Source organism: Taurulus bubalis (assembly GCF_910589615.1).
Source record: "Taurulus bubalis genome assembly, chromosome: 3".
In the NCBI taxonomy this organism is placed as follows: domain Eukaryota; kingdom Metazoa; phylum Chordata; class Actinopteri; order Perciformes; family Cottidae; genus Taurulus; species Taurulus bubalis.
The window spans coordinates 27,136,874-27,157,413 of record NC_136591.1 but is presented as its reverse complement, the minus strand read 5'-3'; the positions used below and the strand labels follow the sequence as shown (position 1 = coordinate 27,157,413).

Below are 20,540 nucleotides of genomic sequence, written 5' to 3'. Positions count from 1 at the left end.
TTTTTAAGACAAATGATGACAAACTTATATGACACTCATGATATTTGTCTGACTTGCACACCTGCTTTTTTGTCTAAGAACTGTCATTCTCCACCATTGCTGAGCCTGAGTATAGTGTCCCAGAGATAAAGCCCTCCTATAACTAACAATACATGCTCCGTACATGTTGGGAATGCCAGGAATTTTGCTGCGAACAGTGGCGCACAGCACCCCATGGTGCCCTGGCACAGACCTTGCTTGCTTGCTTGAGAAGGCGTAGGGTTTGTGTCTGTGCATGTGTGTAAAGGGGCTTTGGCTGCATTCCCTTGGCTGCAATGTGAATATTTGTGAAGTCTAATGTCTGGAATCCAGGTCAAAGCTGAAAGCTGGTAGTGAGACTGAGCAACAAGGCCCAAAGCCTCTTTAACTGCCAGCCTTTTGAGGAGGTCTAAAACAAATCAATCCAGTTTGTTTCGGCCTCGTTGTTCACATACTTACTCCAACTTCTCCAGCAAAGCCTAATCAAAAACAATGTGCTCAGAGGTGCAGTCAAAAATGCTTACTCATCCAGAGAGCTCACAGAAAACAGACAATAACTCAATTCATTGGGCTCCAAATTGCTCACAACAAGGACCAGCAGAAAATCTTCTCCAAGGAGTTGAGAAGAAACTTCACTCCTTAAAAGTTGCTCTTGCTTTCCTTCTTGAAGCAGCGCTCCTCCCTCTTTTGTTTTGTAATTGGCCTCAGTTGGCTGCTTGACAAACTCTGCTCTTCAGGCTTGTCTGACTGTTGCTACAGCAACACTCGTTAATGCAAGAGTGCAGAGGTGATACCCGGTGCTTCTGCAGGGCATTATTAAGTGTGCTACCTCGTGACGCTAGAGGGAAGGGGGTGGCAGAGCAACGCATCCAGGTTTTAGTATGTGAGTGCTAAGTGTCAGCATGCTGCCTCAGATTATGGAGGCAATGTTCGGTCTCCATGTTAGACTGAATCTGGATAATTCTAATAGTATGTAATTATACATAGTGTACTTACAGATCGAGGATACAATGACTGTTTTGCTTCAAGTACACAGCTTCTCTGGAAGACCAACGTTTCAAATGAACATTGTTTTAAAGATTTTGAAGTGTTTTTATCATCACTCTTTACCTCTCCTCTCCTAAAAGGTGTTTATGATGGAGTTGACAGCGCACCAGAGCAGTGTGGGTAATGTTCTCCAAGCGGGTAACCAACTGATTGCTCAGGGCAATCTGACAGATGAGGAGGAAGAGGAAATCCGGGAGCAGATGTGCCTCCTCAACTCCCGCTGGGAGAACCTCCGAGTGGCCAGCATGGACCGCCAGGCCAGGTCAATACACATACATGTACACCTACATACATGTACACCTACTTTAGTCCTATCGAGGTTTTGCAATACCTTTTTGTTTTATTTGCTGTAATTTATTAGATGCGATTATGGCACATTTTGTAGCCATTTTCGTTTGTCCAATTTTTGTCCTTGTTGCTCATTAGACAATAACACCAAAGTAAAGTACACAATAAAGTAAATAATGACGGCAAGTTAGAAAGTATGACCATTTTGTAGTATTTCCTCGAATATTTATTCATAAGTATTCAAAGCCCCAAAATGATATTTAGACAGCCTTAGCAACCAGTGAACTGGGAATTATACTGCAATTTAAAAAGATTACAACTCAAAAATCATTTATTTTTTATACAGTGCAGTGTGCAGTCCCTTCACAGCATGAGCCACAAATTTCGCAGCAGAGGTTATTTTCCTCTCAGTATCCCTGTTGACCTCATATGTTTGCGTTTTTCTTGGTTTATCAAGGTGACACTTGATAAACCTTGAGCACTCCAAGGCCTAACAAGTCTAACACTTAATCTATGTTATCAAGGTGTATGGTGCTTTAGAAACACACACGCACAAAACACAGTTGTTCATAAATCGTATTCACATTGTCCACTAGAGCATTTGTTGACCCTGATATAAAGTATATGTCCTTTTGCATGCCATGACTTGTTGTATGTGGAGTCTGTTCCAGCATTGTCCCTTATCGTAGTGTTTGTGCTACTGTGAGGCAGTTAAATAATCAGCTGATCATTCAGTTTCACCTTAAGATTATTTAACAGATAGATTTCCTGTTCTCTTTTCTTTACTGTCTGTGCTGTGTCTCTCTCCTCCCCAGGCTCCATGAAGTCCTGATGGATCTTCAGCAGCAGCAGTTACAGCAGCTTTCTGATTGGCTGTCGCGAACAGAGGAGCGAATCAAAAAGATAGAGACAGAACCAGGGGCTAAAGATCTGGAGCTCTACAAAGAACAGATAGAACAGCACAAAGTAAATATGGTTTTCCCATTCAAAGCCAAAATCTATTCAATGAACTGATTGATTTGACATGCACAGGATCAAGGAGAACATACAAATAATTCAGTCTCGCTGCTCTTGTCTTGTGACTACTTTGTCACATGTTTGATCCTGAAGTTCCATGAGTCATTTACTGTGTGTCACTGGCAAAGAAGCCACTGAGCTTCATGCTCAGTGGCTTCTCTGCCAGCCCTGTTAATGGGTTATATGCGACCGTGCTGAATTCACTATTTGCGTTTCTGTTCAGGAGCTTCAGAACGACCTGGAGGCGGAGCAGGTGAAGGTCAACTCTCTAACGCACATGGTGGTGGTAGTAGATGAGAACAGTGGTGAGAGTGCCACCGCTGCCCTGGAGGAGCAACTACAAGTGAGTTCCCCGATGTCTTTGTGAATTTGTCAGCTGAAGGAGGAGGAGAGTCTTCCTCCATTCTATCTAATACATTGCGCCTAACTTTTATACAAATTTAGGAATAATAACATTGTCAATTTTCCAAACATGTTTTCCCTCCTACCTTCTTCATCTAGACCTGTTACTTTATAATGATAACAACAAGATAAATATAAAAAAGACATTAAAGACAACAGAGACAAAAAGACAATTAAAGACAACAGAGTAGTCAGAGTAATGCAAGTAGTGCAGATGGAGGTGTTGATAATTAAAATAATTGCTAGTTGCAGCCCTAATTATATGTAATAAACTTGTTCCTTTCCTTTTACATTATGTTTCTGAGAACATCCATGTTTGTAATAATGTTTCTCTTTCTCCTGCTTTCAAGTCTTTGGGTGAGCGCTGGGCGGCTGTGTGTCGCTGGACAGAGGAGAGGTGGCACAAGCTGCAGGAAGTCTTCTTGGTGTGGCAACAGCTTCTATCAGACCAGGTTGGACATGCAGCATGCTCTCCATACGGCTTACACAAACAAGCACAGGCTCAAACATGCACACTGTCTTATTTTCTCATAAATAATTAAACATAATGGACCACTTCAGCTCTCTGTCCTGCCCCGTTTAGCAGAAAATGCCACTGTCATTTAAATCTTCAAAACTCATCAATCAATGAAAGTTTTAGTATTTCAAATCCACTATTTTTAGTGTAATCACTTCATGTTCTTCATCCTGCAAATCTGTTGTTTGAGTTAGAAATGTTTGAATTTTTGTTTTTTTTCCTGATTGCTAAATTCAGAACTCAAAATGTTCTACACATTAACAAGGCTGCACAACACAAAAACTCTTTGTAATGTTTGCAAAGTATTTCACGTTCATACTATTTTCTCACCTCCTTCTGTAGAGTTTGTTTCTAGCGTGGTTGGCAGAAAAAGAGGAGGCCTTGAGTGAAGTACAGACTAGCAACTTTAAGGACCCAAGTGAAATGAATACCAATGTGCGGCGATTAGCAGTAAGTAGTCTGCCGAGCCTTTGTAGTTGCCCTGCTGCTGCTGCTGATACTTTAACAACGAACCACCTTTAGTTTGTTAACTTTAATAGTAAGGGTTCTATGTTTAGTGTAGCCATGGATTTTGTTTGTGATTCAATTCTGTAGATTTTAAAGGACGACATGGAAAAGAAGAGGAGGACTCTTGACCAGCTCTCTGATGCAGGACAGGATGTGATATCGCTACTGCAGAGCCCTGAGGCGGGAGGCGAGATCGAGACAAACACAGAGGAGCTGGCACATAGATGGGACAACCTTGTGCAGAAGCTGGAGGACTGCTCCTTCCAGGTGTGTGTGTGTGTGTGTGTGTGGGTGTGTGTGTGTGTGTTGTCTTCCTGCACCTGAGCTAAGCGATACATGGATACTCAACGGGGCATTTGAAAGCATAAAGCACACGGCTGCTTAGCTAGAAAAATCCAGGAGATGCTGCAGTTTGTATCAAAATATAGATTAATTTAAACATGTAGCGGTCAGTGTTGGGGATGGAAGAAGATTAAGTAGAACAAAGCTTCCCTTGAAAAAAGATATTTCTGTAATGAGCTTCTTACAATAGATGACTCAACCTACTTTGTGTTGATTTGTCCTTGGGATAAAAAAACAAAAAGGGGAATTAAGATGGGTGAAAGTTCATTGGATGTTCATTGAAGACATGAAATGATAACATACACATTTTCCACTTTTTCTATCATTATTTAAAATATTTAGGATGAGTCAATAATGGATAATAAATACCACTGTTATGGGTGTACACTTTTAACTTAGTCGGAACAAGATTCAAGAGTGCTGATAAAATAACTAAATCAATTGTTATTGAGTATATAGAATATGTTTAAAGACCAGTGAATGTGTCTGAATTTATTCCAGCCTGTTTATTTTTTACTTGGTTGCTTTCTGCCCCATTCCCACGGTTGCTCTATCTCCTTGCTCAGGTAATGGAAGCCGTGACGGATGCTGGGATGACTCAGGTGGAAGAGCAGGTCGTCGTGGATACAGTTGCTGTAGGTGCTGCTGCTTCGATCGCTGACCAGGAGTTGGCTCCACCTGCTCCCCCTAAGAAACGACTGGTGGAGACAGATGCAGAAGTCAGACAATTGTAAGAACTGGTACAGTTCTGAGACATGGACTTTACACACTTTCCCTCATTTGCCAGAAAAGTGTCAGAATTAAAACCACATTGTGTTCTGGGTCCTGCAGGTTTGAAATGAAGCTTTCTGAGGTCCTGAGCTGGATTAAAACATGGAAGACGTCCACTCAGGCTCTGGCCTCCACACACCCTGACACTATGCCGAACACACCAGACCTGCAGGAGACACTTGAGGTACGCATGCAGTTGATACGGCTTCAAAACAAACAATTCCAACTTAAAGTCAGAGCACTAAAATCACACTGTAAATATGTGTTGACCAATCCCTGCAGCGTTTAGAGTTGGACTTCAATGCAAAGGAAGCCACAGTTAATCAAGTGCTCCAGGAGGGACGGGTCTTGATGGACCAGCTGGAGAGAGGTACGATTCCTTGCTCACTGACAATGAAATGGTTCATTGTTATACACACTATATCAAACTAATTTGTTACACAAACTAATCCAAGTTGTGCCACGTTCCAAGATAGTTGCTCACATTTATTGTTTCTCAGAGGCTCCCGACCCGTGGCTCTAACAGAAATCTTTCATTACCCAAATTATGTTTGTCTCATAAGAATTAACTACTTTTCCACAGCCGGTTGGTATTTTTTTGGTATTTACAAGCCTACGTTTTTCCCAATGTTTTTTTTTTTTTTAAATGTCTGTAATCTGACTGTTTGTTTGTTTGTTTGTTTGTTTGTGGACAGAGTAGTAAAATCTGTCAGCCTGGTGGGTTGTTGACTTTACATAACTGCTCAATGAAATTAAGAGGGACTCAGGGTTTTATATGTTTACACTGCTATGGAGGAAGTGAGGGGTTGTGGAATAGCACTGCTAAATTAGAATATGTTTGTTCAACACAAAACTTTCCACTAATCTGAACGTCATTCTTACCTCATATCTGCTGTTCTCTCATCCTTACTGTCTGTTTTCCAATTCTTCATCTACTCTTACTCACACCAAAAACTCCCAACACAGGCTGTGGCTGACTAAATTATGTTTAAACCCACTAAAAGTCTACTTAATTATTTGTTCAGTACATTTGAAGTCAACCTTTATATGTCTGTTGGCTTCTGTCTATCTGTAGAGGGAGTGTGTGTGGACTCAGTGAGAGCAGACATAGACCTGACCCAAACTGAGTGGGATGTGTGTGCGAGGGAGCTGCAAGCAGCCCGCGAGCGAGTTCACACTCAAAGCCGCGTCAAGGCGGTGTCTGTCGAGCTGGCAGACCTGGACCGAGGTCTCGAGGAACAGGATCGGTGGCTGGACTCAACTGCGGCTGTAGAAAAGTGTGACGAGGCTGAGTTCAGAAGCCTCAGTGGAGAGTGTCAGGTAAGAGGCATTGTCTCTGTCCACATTCACCCTGAGCTCTTTTGTATGAGTTAAATCTTTAATTTCCCCTCTAACCCTTTCCTCAGTCCTCTTACATTCAGCACATGCTGGTATTTCATAAACGTCTCAGTTTTCAGAGCAGAGATGAAACCAAGATAATATGCTTATCTTGAGCCAAGTTTATAACATTTCCCTTTCTGTGTGGATGCACATAGGCAGCAACAATCCCCCGACTGAATTATCCTTGAACAATTTTCTTCTTACAAATGAATGACCTTGCGTCTTCCTCTTGTGTTCTTCAGTCCCGGCTCCTCCAGGTCACTGCTGTGAGTCCGCGTTTGGAGCAGCTTTCTGCAGAGGCGGGGTCACTCGGAGCCCTGCCCTCTCTGAAAGACAACATGGTGGTGGTCTCGGCGCATCACGCCTCCACACTGCAGCGGCTACAGAGCAGAGAGCAAGAAGTCAACAAAGGTACTTCTGCTAAACTACATCAAATTGATCTTCTAAATGGGTGCAAAGGAAACCTGCTCCTAAACTCTGAGGAGATTTATCGGTATTAACAGTATGTGCTTTTCACGGAGCCTGACAGCCTTGAGGCTTCCTCCTATTTCAGAGAGCTGCAGTACAGGAGATTTAAGCCTTCCCTAAAACAAAGACACATTTTTCTTTCATTGCTCTTGGCTCAAAGCTTTCAGGTTTACTACAAGACTACAAAAGTGATAGCTAAGATCAGCAGAACTCAGTCCCATAGGGGTAGTGTACATTTGACATCAGCTTTTATATGAATCTGTGGACAGCCACAAGTAATGGGGGATGTCCTTATATGGCCTCCTAAAGCTCACAGAAGCGTGAGTGTATACGTGAGCGACCGAGTGTAAGATCATCCCTCCGTGCCAGCGTCATCTCTACCTGAGGATGTGACTTGGACCTGGAGCAGTCCTGAAAACCAGTCACTGTTTTAACCCTGGAATTTACATCAACTCCTTTTGGCCCAAAATGAGTCTGTAAATAGAGACTTGAAATGATCCTCTCCACTCCAGACTGTGTGTGTGTGTGTGTGTGTGTGTGTGTGTGTGTGTGTGTGTGTGTGTGTGTGTGTGTGTGTGTGTGTGTGTGTGTGTGTGTGTGTGTGTGTGTGTGTGTGTGTAACTATGCCTTCTAGGTTTTTATGACTGAGTTGGATGAAAGCCAAGGAAAACCATTTTGTTTCTGCTTGAGGGCAGTTTGCCTCCCACTAGTCCTCTCTCTATTTCCCTCCCAGTTACGCTCCACCTCTGCTCTTTGTGTATGTAAACATAGCCATATTGTGTAAGTATTAAATCACCTGGTAATTAAAACACTGACAGAGAAGGAGATGATAAGACAGTAAGAAGAGCAGGAACAGAAAATAATATAACCATTCAATATAAATGAGGTTGAAGAAGTCACAACTGAACTTCTGTTAATTTTTAAAAGGCAACTATCATAATTATTTTTATTTTGTTTTTAATTCATTATTATTATACATTAAAAGTGTTATTTAATGCAGTTAAACTGTCGTGACTCAGTTAAAACAAGCAGGTTCCTGTATTGCAGCACATAAGACAGAATCACAATTACATGTCAAAATAAAGATAGAAACAAGACAACAAAACATCTTTAAAAAGGACTTAGGCTGAGGGAGCAAGATGATATATGAGATCTGGCATGTCCTTGCATGTTTATATGTCTGTTTGAAATGTGTAGTAGATGTTATTGCGCTCATGTGATATGGGATCTTGTTAGAGATTGTATTGTATGATGATCTCAATGATCTCTGACCATAATTGTTCTTGTAAGTCTGTACTGGAATACGTGCGATTAGGCATACGCATGAGTTGGTTAGAAGAGCAATGTCAAACATCTGGGATCCTCCTACAGACTGGAAACACACACACACACACACACACACACACACACACACACACACACACACACACACACACACACACACACACACACACACACAAGGGGAATCCCAAACCTGCTCACTGCCCCCTTGTGGTTTTAATCCTGATGCAAAAGTCCTGATACCTTTCTTTAACATATAATTCCAGCTTTGACCAGTCTCGAGGCCAACCAGGTATTGTCGAACCAGGTGGACGGGCTGACGACCAGGCTGGCCACTCTGAGAGAAGGAATAGTAGACATGCCTACAGCTGAGGAAGCCGTGGAGAGTGCACAGGTAAGTCGTGCATAATCTTTATAAATGAAGTTATGACTGTGAAAACCATGCTCAACCTTGCACCAAACTACATTGAAATCAGTAAAGTACACACAGTTCACTTCAGTTTTTTATTTTTATTATTCGCAATTATATTGTTGTTTAATGCTCATCTTGTAACATATTTTGTGTTACAAGATGATCTCATTGTTGCTCGTATTGGTTCAAGATCTTTTTGATTATAGAGATTTAAATAAATAACAACATTAAGTTAAACTACAGACACTCATGTGTTGTAATAAAAAAAATGCACATTATTATTTTTTTATTCTTGTCTTTATCTAGTAGTACATTTATATCAGAGAGAGTATTTTTTCTTTTTCTTTTTTTCAAGCACACAATAGGCTCCCTTTATCAGCCAGTCACTTCCCTCTGCACTGTATCAAACCTCAGTGTAGGAGGAAAAGTGTGTGTGCGTGTGCATTGTCGTATTTCGTCTGTGTTTCTCTCCTCCTCCCACCTTTGGTGGAATGTGGCTCTGTCCGAGCTCTTGTTATCGTGGTAGATAGGGCACGGTGCCGGGGAAAGGGGCGGGGACTTGGCACATTCTGGGCGGCGTGCCCATGCATGCCACATGGAGCTCCTAACAGCTCAGTGAGGGGCCGCTCAACCAGTCAGTCAGCCCTACGAGCGCCACACACAATCCCATGACAGCATCTCTGAGTGCCATTAGCAATTAGCCTAATGATAAAAGATGATAGTCATCTGATTAGCCCATTATTGTCCTCTCGTGTTTAAATGGATTCATCTTTCACTACACACACATTTGAATTGCTTATAAAGTGATCAATTAATTATAAAAAAATGTGTGAATTAACTTCTGTTTAAGGAAGTTAATGTGATTGCTAGGTTGTAACAAAGCCATTGTTGCTTCTGTGCAAACACTTTGCGGCACATCATTGACACATCTCTCCACATGGTTAACTGTATGTTTTTTACATTCTTAAAGGTATATTGTGGAGATTTTGACCAGCAGTAGCACTTTTTAGCAATGATTTGAGGAGGTCCCACCAGTCCCATTATGTCCATTTCAGTTCCACACTGTTTTGCTTGTAAGTTGTAATGCTGCATTCATGTCAAATTGGAGTCATTGAAATGACCAGTTTCCAGCTGAAGTAGCTTTTACATCAACGTCCAAGTTTAAATTACAAGTTGAAAAGTTTTTGAAAGTTTGATTTACAGCGTAATAACTCTCAAGTGCCTGAAAACCAAACAAACACTAATGCCTCAATTTCACCAAAGTCGTTCAAGATAATAATCCCGAATATAACAGTGTTATATTTTCAATGCTCGCTCACACCACAACTCTGCAGTCAAACAACTGTCATGAGTCGTCCAGTGAATTAAACGCTCATAAAGTCATAAACATAAGAATACTTCACTTCTCAACCAAAATCGTATGACATTAAAGGTGCTTACGGCCTCAAGGCGTTTTACTGAGGATAACTGTGTTTGTTTACAAAACAGTACTTTAAACGTCTGAGGGGGTTCATAATCTAATATCACTGTGGGGCACAATAACAAATTACTTGGGGAAAATGTAGGACATGACAGCCACAAATGTTTACGTAATCGTAAAGCCTCAGTCCATCAAAGAGACGAGGGACCTCTTATCTTCTTCTCACCAAGAGACGGCACACTGTTAGACGTCGTCGTTGTTGTTGTTGTTGTGGTTAATGTTGCTGCATAACAAATTGTTTCGCGGACAAAAAGAGTTTCCATTACGCACAGCTTAGACGTGTCACTTTAAGCCGGATCTCTTGTTCCCCTCAGGGCCTGTGTCTAGAGATTGAGCAAACACAGCAGGCTTCTGATCCTACAGAACTACAAAGATGGAGTCAGCTCTCCTCCAAGGCCCGTGAGGAGCTGGGCACACTGCAGTGCATCCTGGGTAGCATGAAGGACAATCAGGTAAAGTCGCTGTACTTAGTGATATAGAAAGCCTACAAGTGTTTTTTGTCTTTACTTTAATGTTTTCGATACATTTGTTTCATGCGGTTTTCAGGTGCGTTTGGTGGAAGTTGAGCGGTGGTTGGATGCGGTTCAGGAACTGTTGTCTCGTGATGCCACAGGTTTGGCCAACAAAGAGAGTCTACAGGAAGAGCTTAACCAGTGCAAGGTTAGGGGACAATGCAAAATATCAAAACACTATTATTATTATACACATTTTGACAGTCTAATGATAAAGACATCATGACTTTACCACTTAAAAGTTACAGTTGTTTATGTGAAGACTGCAGTCATTTAACCTGAATTGAGTTTGAATTATTATTCTTTATCTTTCTTTCTTTCTTTCTTTCTTTCTTTCTTTCTGCTAACAAGGAGTATGTGACTGAAATGGAGTCGGTGGAAGGTTCATTGAAGCAGATGGGAGAGAATGTGAGCGCTGTACAGACAGTTGCAGTCCCAGGACTAGCCAAGTGGGGTCAGGATAAGTTAGACGAGTGCCGGAGCAAATGGGACACGCTCAGCAAACAGGTGAGGAATCACTTCTCTCTTGTTTGCATTGTGTGCGGTTATATCTCACAGTTCATGTTTGGAAGAAATAAGGCGTCCTATTACGTGTATTTGTACGCCTGTATTCAGTGGGACTTTAGTGTCTTGTTTCGCTTACAAAGCTAATGTGACTCTCCAGCTGCTGAAACATCAGGAGCGTGCGGCAGAGAATCGAGAGAGGCAGGTGAATCTGAGGAAGGACTTGGCGGAGATGCAGGAATGGATGACACAGGTCGATGAGGAGTTTCTCATGAGAGACTTTGAATACAAGAGTCCTGAGGAGCTGGAAGCATCGCTGGAGGAGATGAAGGTAGTAGGGACATTTGCAAAACATTGAGAAATCAAAATCAAAGTAATTTAATTGTGTGGGTCTAAGTGTCTTCTTCTGTTACTGTCGCCATTGTTGTCTTTCCTCTTGCACAGAGGGCTAAAGAGGAAGTGATGCAGAAGGAGGTGAAAGTGAAGATCCTGAAGGACAGCATCAACATGCTGGTGTCCAGAACATCGCCCCCTGGTGGAGGCACTTCAGAGGAGCTGACCTCTGAGCTGGAGGTGGTTCTCACCAACTACAGCAAGCTCTGTGACCGCTTCAAGAGCAAGTGTCACACTCTGGAGGTAATGTGTGTGGTGTGATGTCCTTCTGTCTGTCTGACTGATGAAGTCTACTGGCTTCAGGTAAAAAAGATGCCGACCTTTGCTGTCATTGTTGTAAAAAATCTACTTGCGCATCAGCTTCTAAGTTTATCAGTCTATGTTAGCTTATAGTGTGTATTTCCAGTGTAAAAAAACTCCTGTCACACACATTCACATGGAAATAAGAATACAATCATAATTGTTTGCATGAATTCCCCAATTTGTCCGTTAACTTGCAACTCCCATGGCTCAGTATTGCAATGACATGTTTGTTTACACAATGTGTAATTTCTCTGGCTCCTTTTTGTTAATTTTCATGCAAAGAACAGGAGCAGCTGGAAGGGGGCACTGGTTCTGATATTAAGAGCTAATATGGGAGTGCAAAGTCATAGTTTGGGGCTGTTTTAGATTGTCATCCCTCAGACTGCAGGGTAAAGGTTAATTACGTCACTGAGCTGTGTTTATGTTCATATATATACTCTTTGCCTGAAGTCCATTTGTCACCATTCTCTCTTTGTCCGTAGAACTTTGCTGCTTAATTTAGTTTTTTTCCATGTTGTTCCCTTTAGATTGTAAGCAAGGGCATGCTTAATGCAGCTGTCACGTTGTAGTCACATGTTATCTGGCGGTACACAGCTTTAATTAAATGTTTCTGACTGAGTGTTTATGTGTAGGAGGTTTGGTCCTGTTGGATGGAGCTGCTTCAGTATCTGGATATGGAGCAGATTTGGCTCAACACGCTGGAGGAGAAGGTCCAAGCTACTGATAACTTACCAGAGAGCACTGAGGCAGTGAATGAAGCTCTGGAGGTACAATTGCAAATACACTGTAATCACATTGAATTCATCTGTCATTTTAGAGTTGACCGTTAATCTTCTTATCTTTCTCTCCATTTAATTATCTCATCCTTTAAGAGGGAAGATGGTGCTTTTTATGGAATATTTATATTGTTCTTACGTACCCACAGTCAACATTGTGTACAGTTTCAATATGTTTAAAGGTGAGAGGAGCTTAGTTGAGCTTGATTTCGAATCGGTCACACCAAGAGGACAAAACATTCACCATCTTTTGACTCAGTGCTATTGTTGGTCTCACTTAACATTCATTTTGTTTCTTTACATTCTCTAATAGTTATTTTATATCATGCCAAACATTTAAATAATGAATTATATAGTTGGACCAGCCATCCATCTTTGAATTTGTTTAGATTTGCATTAATTCTATATTCCTGTTCCATACATTATATTTGATAGAAGTTGCTGCTCGATCCAATAGACACCCGGGAATTTAGTGAGCTCAGATAAAATCTCCGCACTACATACGCGTATAAAAGGAGCAGGAAAAATAGTTTATTTCATAAACCAACCAAGCCATTTCATATTCTAACTCTAATGTTAATAACCTCATTGACTTTGTCTTCCAAATTTATTCTGCTTTGTCTTGCTCCGTTGCTAAATCTGTAGAGCTGCCTGCAGCACGACTGTCAAACTCACTTTAATCACAGTGCTGCTTCTGTAACATCGCATAGGGATGAAGGAAATTGAAGACCCTTGAAGACAATGTTTCCCCTTCTCCTCTTCGTCCTCATGTGTTTTGGCAGTTTTTTTCCCCTCTCTTTCTCTTTCTCTCTCTCTCTCTCTTTTCTCCGTTCTACTCAACCCTCCCAGTTTCCCAATCAGACTCACCCCTCTGGAGGGGGGCTGTTGCTCTCTCTCTCCACATTACCTCCGGGAAGGAAAAGCACATTTAATGACCCCACGTAAACAATGACTGTGGAATCTAAGTGTCGTCACTCGACGAGCTTTTCCCTCACTTGTCTCTCATTTCTCGTTCAGTTATCATCTTTTTTTTCTTTTGCCTCCATCTGACGCACCCAACGCTGCAATTTCTGCATCTGCATTCCATCTATTTGCTCAGCTATTTGGTAGTAAATCAGTCTTTCACACAAATATTCTCTCTTTTCTTGTTTCTGTGGCAACATTTTGGAACTGTGAAGCAGTTTAACTTTCTTGATCTACGTTGCAGCTTGATCAAAGGACGATTTTATTTGATCACTTCCTCACGCTCGCTTCCATTCCTTCACTCTTTGCTTGATTTTTATAATGATTTTCTCATAACTTTACCCCCTTTTCCATCTCGTCACTCACTACCAGTGTTTGGAGAGTGCGCTTCGCCACCCCGGGGACAACCGGACGCAAATCAGAGAGCTGGGTCAGACGCTGATAGACGGGGGCATACTGGACGAACTCATTAGTGAAAAACTAGAGGCCTTCAATTCACGTTACGAGCAACTCAACCACCAGGTCAGGACCTTGGCTTTGTTTGGAAGCGAGTGTGGGACGCATATGTGCGTTTGTTACTACAGAAAGAAGGCATCCATTATGTCTTTTGTTTGGATTTTGTTTTCATTCAATTCAAACATATGCATTTTATTTTACTGTAGAAATTCGTATTGGAATATATATTCCTTTGCAACTATGCAATTGTGTAATTTCTGCCAAAAATCCATGGGTTGTTTGTAGGAAATTGTCACAAGTTGTTGCATATTGAGATTTATATTGATATGATGCACATTTATGTTTTATGATATTGAGAGAAAATGCACAATATTTTACATTATATCAGTACAAACTGTATTGTATAATTGGTACACAGTATATGTATATTATTATTTTTATTATATTATAATCTTTGCTTTATTACGACTCAAATACAATATAGGGTAGGGTATTCATGTTAAACGTATAATTGTTAATATGTGAATAAAGCAGCTTATAATCATCCTTTTCCAGCTATATTTTTACGACACAAATTGTCCCGTAACGACTGGAAATTGAAAGTGCAATATTGACATCTTTGACCGTGAAATATTCAAACCCATGTATTACTGTACGTATCCCCTTCCAGGCGGTCAACAGGCAGATCAGCCTCGAGCAGCAGCTGCAGACTCTGAAGGAGAACGAGCAGGTGCTCCAAACGCTGCAGGAGTCTCTGAGCCAGCTGGACCACACTCTCACGTCCTACCTCACTGACCGTATCGACGCCATCCAGCTCACGCAGGAGGCACAGGTACAGTACACACTCACACAAACCAGACGAGACGTTAAACTCAAGGAAGCATCCAAACTTGATGAATCTTCCTTCATGCAGTGTCATCTCGCTTGTCTGAAGGCCTGGAAGGCCATGGAATAGTAGTACAATATTAATAAAAAGTGTTAATATAATATGCACACAAAACACATCAGGTTGTCCACAGACGCTTTGGAAATTCATTCATCTCCACAGCATCAGTCTGGGCTGTCTGTATGAGTGCATACGTACTCATGGTGTTTGTGTTTGTCTCCGCTTGTCCTTCAGACCATCGGGGCAGAGATCGCAGCCCACGAGCTGACAGTGGAGGAGATGAGGAAGAGGAACGTGGCCAACTTGCCTCCCACCACCACTGATGGCAAAGCTGCACGAGGTGGGACGATGCTGGACCAGCTACAGGTAACACTGACTTCTACTGGGGAACATCAGGAACTGCAGGAAGTTGTGTCAGACAGGAATACTAAAATACTTTCATGTTTAAAGCAGTTGAAAAAAACCCTGGCAGCATGGTAAGGGAAGTGAGTGTGTGTGTGTGTTATCTATGTAGTGACACAGTTTTATAATAATAATAATAATACTTTAATTTTATATAGCGCTTTTCTGAATACTCAAAGACGCTTAAATTATAACGACGCTTCATTATAATATACAGTGTGTGCGTGTATATATATGTGTGTATATATGTGTGTGTATATATATATATACATATATATATATAGACGCTTCATTATAACTGTATATCCCCCTTAACCCACTGCAGAGGAAACTGAGAGAGATCTCCACAAAGTACCAGCTATTCCAGAAGCCAGCTAACTTTGAGCAGCGCATGTTGGACTGTAAGAGAGTCCTGGACGGTGCCAAGGATGAGCTTCACATTCTGGATGTCAGGGACGTGGACCCGGAAAAACTCCAGTCCCACCTCAATGGTTGCATGGTGAGCGCTTTCTCCATCAATCTTATGAGCAAGCATAAATGTTTCATTCATTGCAGATTGTGTGAACTGTTGTGTGCGGCCATTAAATAATGCATAAACTAAAATATCTGTCAGCCTAGCTACATCATAGGCTAATTTTCCTTTCTTTTTTTTTTATTGTAGAAACTATACAAGTTGTTAAGTGAGGTGAAGCTAGAGGTAGAGACGGTGATAAAAACCGGTCGACAGATTGTGCAGAAACAGCAGACGGAGAACCCCAAGGCTATGGACGAACAGCTCACTGCTCTCAAACTGCTCTACAATGACTTGGGGGCACAGGTAACTTGCTTTCATATAATTCTCCTGGTTCTGAATGCAGCTCACGTTGGATTATAAGTAATATTCCATATTTCTAAAAGCAATTTAAAACACCTTTTGTTTCCTTCACTTTACAGGTAACGGAGGGCAAGCAGGACCTGGAAAAGGCTTTGTCTCTGTCTCAAAAGTTCCAAAAAGAGAGCGCCGTCCTGGATGAGTGGTTGACCACGTCTGAGGCCGAGCTCCAGCAGAAGAACCGCTGTGGAGACATGCCAGCTGACATCGATGCTGAGATTGCATGGGCTAATGTGAGTAACAGTCCAGATGTTTCATCAAATCTCTTCAGCAGGAGCAAAGGAGTGTCTCTGCTTGTGGCCAGTAGGTGGAGCATAGGGACAGTAAGATGTTTTCTCGCTATTTAGCACTGGAGATAAACCATATCAGCTTCATGGAAAGAGGACAACTATGAGGCTGTTGAGAGTGCTTCTGTGTTAAAGAGGGTTCATCCACCCTTTTCTCTTTCTGAGATCCCAATTCACTAAATAGGACGAGGACGTCAATAAGATCCCACTCACTGAACCGACCCTGTTTTTGACCCTCACGAAAGACTCAGCTACAGTATTGAAAGTTAAGCAGTGTGCATTTTAAACGATTAGGTTCACAGTTCAGTACATGCAAATGTGTAGAAAGATTCTTTAATTCTCTAGATGCTCTTGTCTTCAGCATATACACATTTTCATTTTAAATGTATATGCGGTTGATAATATGAATATTGACTTGATTAATGCCTTATTTTTGGTATGCATTACAGTGTGTGTCTGTCTTTGCTGTACAATAACTCCTAACAACAGCTAGCTGATATGACAATAATCATCACATGATTACTGTATATTGAATTGTATGTGTGCTTCCCTCCTTCAGGGCCTGCTGAAGGAGTCGGAGTCTCGTAAGGCGGAGCTGTCCAGCTTGACGGAGACCAGTGCTGGTCTGCAGACTCTGGTGGAGGGCAGCGAGGCTCCGTTGGAGGAAAAACTCTGTGTCCTCAATGAAGCCTGGGGTCGTGTCCGCACCTGCTCCGAGGACTGGCTTAGTGCTGTGCTGGTGAGTGCACATATTTTATACAGTAAGGCTTCATAAATAAAGAGTTGCTGTGTTCTTTATTTTATGTTCTCTGAGTAAGTCGAAACTCCCACCTGCTTTTTATAGTTTTATGCTTAAACTATATTTTTATTTGGCATCATTTGCAACTGAACAAAGGCTACTCTTGGGAGAACAAATGTATTTTTGTCTCAGCTAAGCCTTTTAGCTTGACATTTTTGTAGATAATGAGATTTGTTTAATCAATTATGACTGCATTTATAATGCATATCCAATGTGCTAGAATAGTTGGAAGTTTTTTTCCAACTTCGAAAAATTAACAAAAGGCATTACAAGGTTATTTCTTTATAACCCAAATAAAAATATTCCTCACTATGCTGTCTAAGTCAAGTAAAGAAATACACTTTGAAATCAAGAACACAACAAGGACATGCAAAGCACCTCTTCAATAAAAATAAATATATATATCCTATTTGATGTGTTTCTTCTTGTAATTGTGCATTGCAGCAAGTCATATAAAGGTAAAGGAACCCTCAGAGAATCTTTAAAAAGACTTTCTTTGAGATGAAGTAGTAAATGGCAAAAACACAGGGGGACCTTTACTAGTAATTCATGTTTTTATTTTCTAATGGAAACATTGAGCCCTTGTTTTATATTGTATGAGAGCAGAGTCACCAGAATGAAGTGGAAATCTTTGATGAGAACTTGGCTCATATCAGCACCTGGCTCTACCAGACCGAGATCCACCTGGACGAGGCTGAGCGGCTCGCCCCGACGGAGAGGGAGAAGGTGGTAAAGGTGAGGCAGGAGGTTTTAACAACGTGAGAGAGAAGCATCGCTTTCAATAAAGGGAGAATGACCCTAAAGCGAGGATACAGCACACCCTGTACATAGGAGATACTTAGTAGTCTACCTTTTTCCATATTATCATCACAAAGTTATTAGATCGTACCTCTGAAAATATGTACGAATTTGCGGAGCTGACACCTTGACAGGCAGTATCTAAAAGTAGTTTAGAATTGCTTCAAATATATTACTTTCTCTGGCAAGGAAATTCATTCTGAGAGAATCCATCAAGAAAATCCCCTCCTGTTACCTTGTAGTATACAGAGGTTTTACTGCGTTTCTTCATGAAAAAGGTAGCAAGGTTATGATAAATAATTTATAAATGGACCCCATGCTTCACCAAATAGAATTTTAAAAAAGAAGAGTGAAAGCGAGAGGTTTGTTGAAGAATAGGAAAGAACACAGTGAGAAAATGAGAAAATAGTCTTTTACGGTAGCGCCAAATAATTTATTTTACAGTTATATGGAATTCTTAAGCCTTCCCTACCGCTCTCCTTGAGAAGAAGGTCTCCACTAAATGTCAGCTGCTACATGGCCCTGCTAACCTTGATCAGTACATGCTGTGCTCAGCTCTTTGTTCTGTCCCAAGGCTACACTGCCATCCGGTCTGAGAGAAGGACTGGGAGCATAAACTAATTTAAGCTAGTCTGTGGTCTGTCCACAGCGCATGCTCGAGGAGCTGGAGGACATCGGTCTGCGTGTGGACAATGTGAGGGACCAGGCCATCATCCTGATGACCAGCAGAGGGCCCGCCTGCCGAGATGTGGTGGAGCCCAAACTGGCTGATCTCAACTGTAACTTCGACAAAGTCTCCCAACACATCAAAACTGCCAAGGTACAAAAGCACTGTATGTAGCCAAAAATCACTGCATAAAACAAGCCACTATTATATAACGCATTTACTAATGAACAATACAGTGTAAAATATAATCCTGCTGTACCGAAAAAGGTTTAACTGTGCAATAGAGAGCATGTGGTTTAGTCGCTACAGTCACTTAATTTGCTCCCTGTCTTTTTTGCATTCAGATGATGTCATGTCTGGAATCAGGTGGTGTCGAGCTGAACCAGCAGGTACAGAGATTTCATCCAAACTACATACAGCTGCCAAGCCTTTGAGAGACAATACTGCAAGGCTCTAGTTGGAGTCTGTGTATTATCACAAATTACACCACAGCTGAACACTCTGTTCATACTGAAGCATGCAATCAGGTAATTACGTGTATTTTACTTGTTTCAACTTGAGGTCTGTTTCTGTTCTTTCTCATCAGGTCATTCGCAGCCAGGAGATCCGACAAGAGAGTCAGAGTCAGACTCTGGTCTTCAGTGATGTGACGGACCTTCAGGCAGAGCTCCAGGGCACGCTGAAGGCTCTGCAGCAGCAGCGTGACCCAACACACATCCTGGATGATGACGAGGTAAACAAGGTCACCTACTGTAGAATTTTTCCTTTTGTTTCCTAAAATTCTCAAAGAAACTTTGGATAATGACGATTCATATTGATGGTAATATCATGAGATATGTACCCATACACAAGGCAGAACATATCGCAGCCAAGTTGTAATTGCTTTGTTCGAATTGATCCCCAAATGTTGTAGTGTTGTGGATAGGGAAAAGGGAAAAGGCCGCTCTACCTATTGTCTGGCCAAGATTATTTATTAAGGTTTCCCATCTCTAGCAATTTCCCACAGAAATTTTAAAACATGCGCAGAAAATTGCCTCAGGCTGCCTATTATTCTCTTTCTGAAGTTCTATGGGATTTTCTATGAGGAACATGCCAGGCTACAGGCTATATAAAGCTGCCACCTGATAAAACGAGCTTTGATTGGGCATTTCAAGTCCTAACAAGTCCGGAACTCAATCTGTGTTATCAAGGTTTATGACGTAAAACACACAGCCTGAACAGACCTGACCAGTCCAAAGCAAGGTCATTGTTTCAGTCGGGAAGCTCTGAGTGGGTTTTAAACAGTGTTTCCCTGAGAAGCGTCTCTGAACAATGTGTTGCTTGTTTGCAAGCGAGCAACTAACAGCTGATGTCGGTTTCTGGTGAGTAAGTTGTTACTTATGGCAACTGAATTATTTGCTTTAAGACGTATTGAAGATTGCTGTAGTTTACAAAAAGGAATCTACAATTAGGTTGGATTTGAATTGCAGCCTCTTGAGTTCTTCCTTTGACTTGTCTGTCTCTCTGCACCAGATGGATGAGGAGAAAGCCAGCGTGGAACACTTGTTGAGAAGAGGAGACGAACTGCTGCAGCAAACTTCAGACGAAGGCCAGAGGGAGGAGTTGAGGCTCCTCCTGCTCCGGCTGCAGAGCCAATATTCTGCTCACAGGGTAAGATACAAGACAAATATGTTGTGTTTATATGGCAATGTTTTTTTATTTAAGAAAATGTAGCTCTGTATCTTTTTGTGTTTGTTTATTGTGGTTAAGTCAGTGTGTGTGTGTGTGTGTGTGTGTGTGTGTGTGTGTGTGTGTGTGTGTGTGTGTGTGTGTGTGTGTCTATTTGCCTGTTTTAGGAAATAAGGGTGCTACGAATCAGGCAGGCCGACGTCTCTGTGGAGTCGACTACTCGCATCTTCACAGAGCAGATACGCGCCGAAGTGAGGGATTCACACATGGATAAGCACATGGTCAGTACACAGACACCAACTAGGATGTCACTTTCATGACCAAG

The 20,540-nt window shown here is 41.6% G+C and overlaps 1 protein-coding gene across 1 annotated transcript in view; it reads left to right on the top strand.

The window, feature by feature from the left end:
* Nucleotides 1-20,540, top strand: part of utrn (utrophin) — a gene marked incomplete at its 5' end in the record, with an annotated part of 158,691 nt that overhangs the window by 18,919 nt on the left and 119,232 nt on the right. Inside the window, 31 exons of the mRNA XM_079215612.1 lie at nt 1,146-1,327; nt 2,169-2,319; nt 2,594-2,713; nt 3,123-3,224; nt 3,632-3,739; nt 3,884-4,063; nt 4,705-4,868; nt 4,970-5,093; nt 5,192-5,279; nt 5,985-6,229; nt 6,532-6,700; nt 8,305-8,432; nt 10,245-10,382; nt 10,477-10,590; nt 10,794-10,949; nt 11,107-11,277; nt 11,391-11,582; nt 12,275-12,409; nt 13,754-13,903; nt 14,508-14,669; nt 14,958-15,089; nt 15,451-15,624; nt 15,787-15,942; nt 16,059-16,229; nt 16,843-17,022; nt 17,689-17,817; nt 18,530-18,700; nt 18,892-18,936; nt 19,134-19,280; nt 20,060-20,197; nt 20,383-20,496. Of these exons, the coding sequence (XP_079071738.1) occupies nt 1,146-1,327; nt 2,169-2,319; nt 2,594-2,713; nt 3,123-3,224; nt 3,632-3,739; nt 3,884-4,063; nt 4,705-4,868; nt 4,970-5,093; nt 5,192-5,279; nt 5,985-6,229; nt 6,532-6,700; nt 8,305-8,432; nt 10,245-10,382; nt 10,477-10,590; nt 10,794-10,949; nt 11,107-11,277; nt 11,391-11,582; nt 12,275-12,409; nt 13,754-13,903; nt 14,508-14,669; nt 14,958-15,089; nt 15,451-15,624; nt 15,787-15,942; nt 16,059-16,229; nt 16,843-17,022; nt 17,689-17,817; nt 18,530-18,700; nt 18,892-18,936; nt 19,134-19,280; nt 20,060-20,197; nt 20,383-20,496 (4,536 nt within the window). The remainder of the gene's footprint in view (nt 1-1,145; nt 1,328-2,168; nt 2,320-2,593; nt 2,714-3,122; nt 3,225-3,631; nt 3,740-3,883; nt 4,064-4,704; nt 4,869-4,969; nt 5,094-5,191; nt 5,280-5,984; nt 6,230-6,531; nt 6,701-8,304; nt 8,433-10,244; nt 10,383-10,476; nt 10,591-10,793; nt 10,950-11,106; nt 11,278-11,390; nt 11,583-12,274; nt 12,410-13,753; nt 13,904-14,507; nt 14,670-14,957; nt 15,090-15,450; nt 15,625-15,786; nt 15,943-16,058; nt 16,230-16,842; nt 17,023-17,688; nt 17,818-18,529; nt 18,701-18,891; nt 18,937-19,133; nt 19,281-20,059; nt 20,198-20,382; nt 20,497-20,540) is intronic.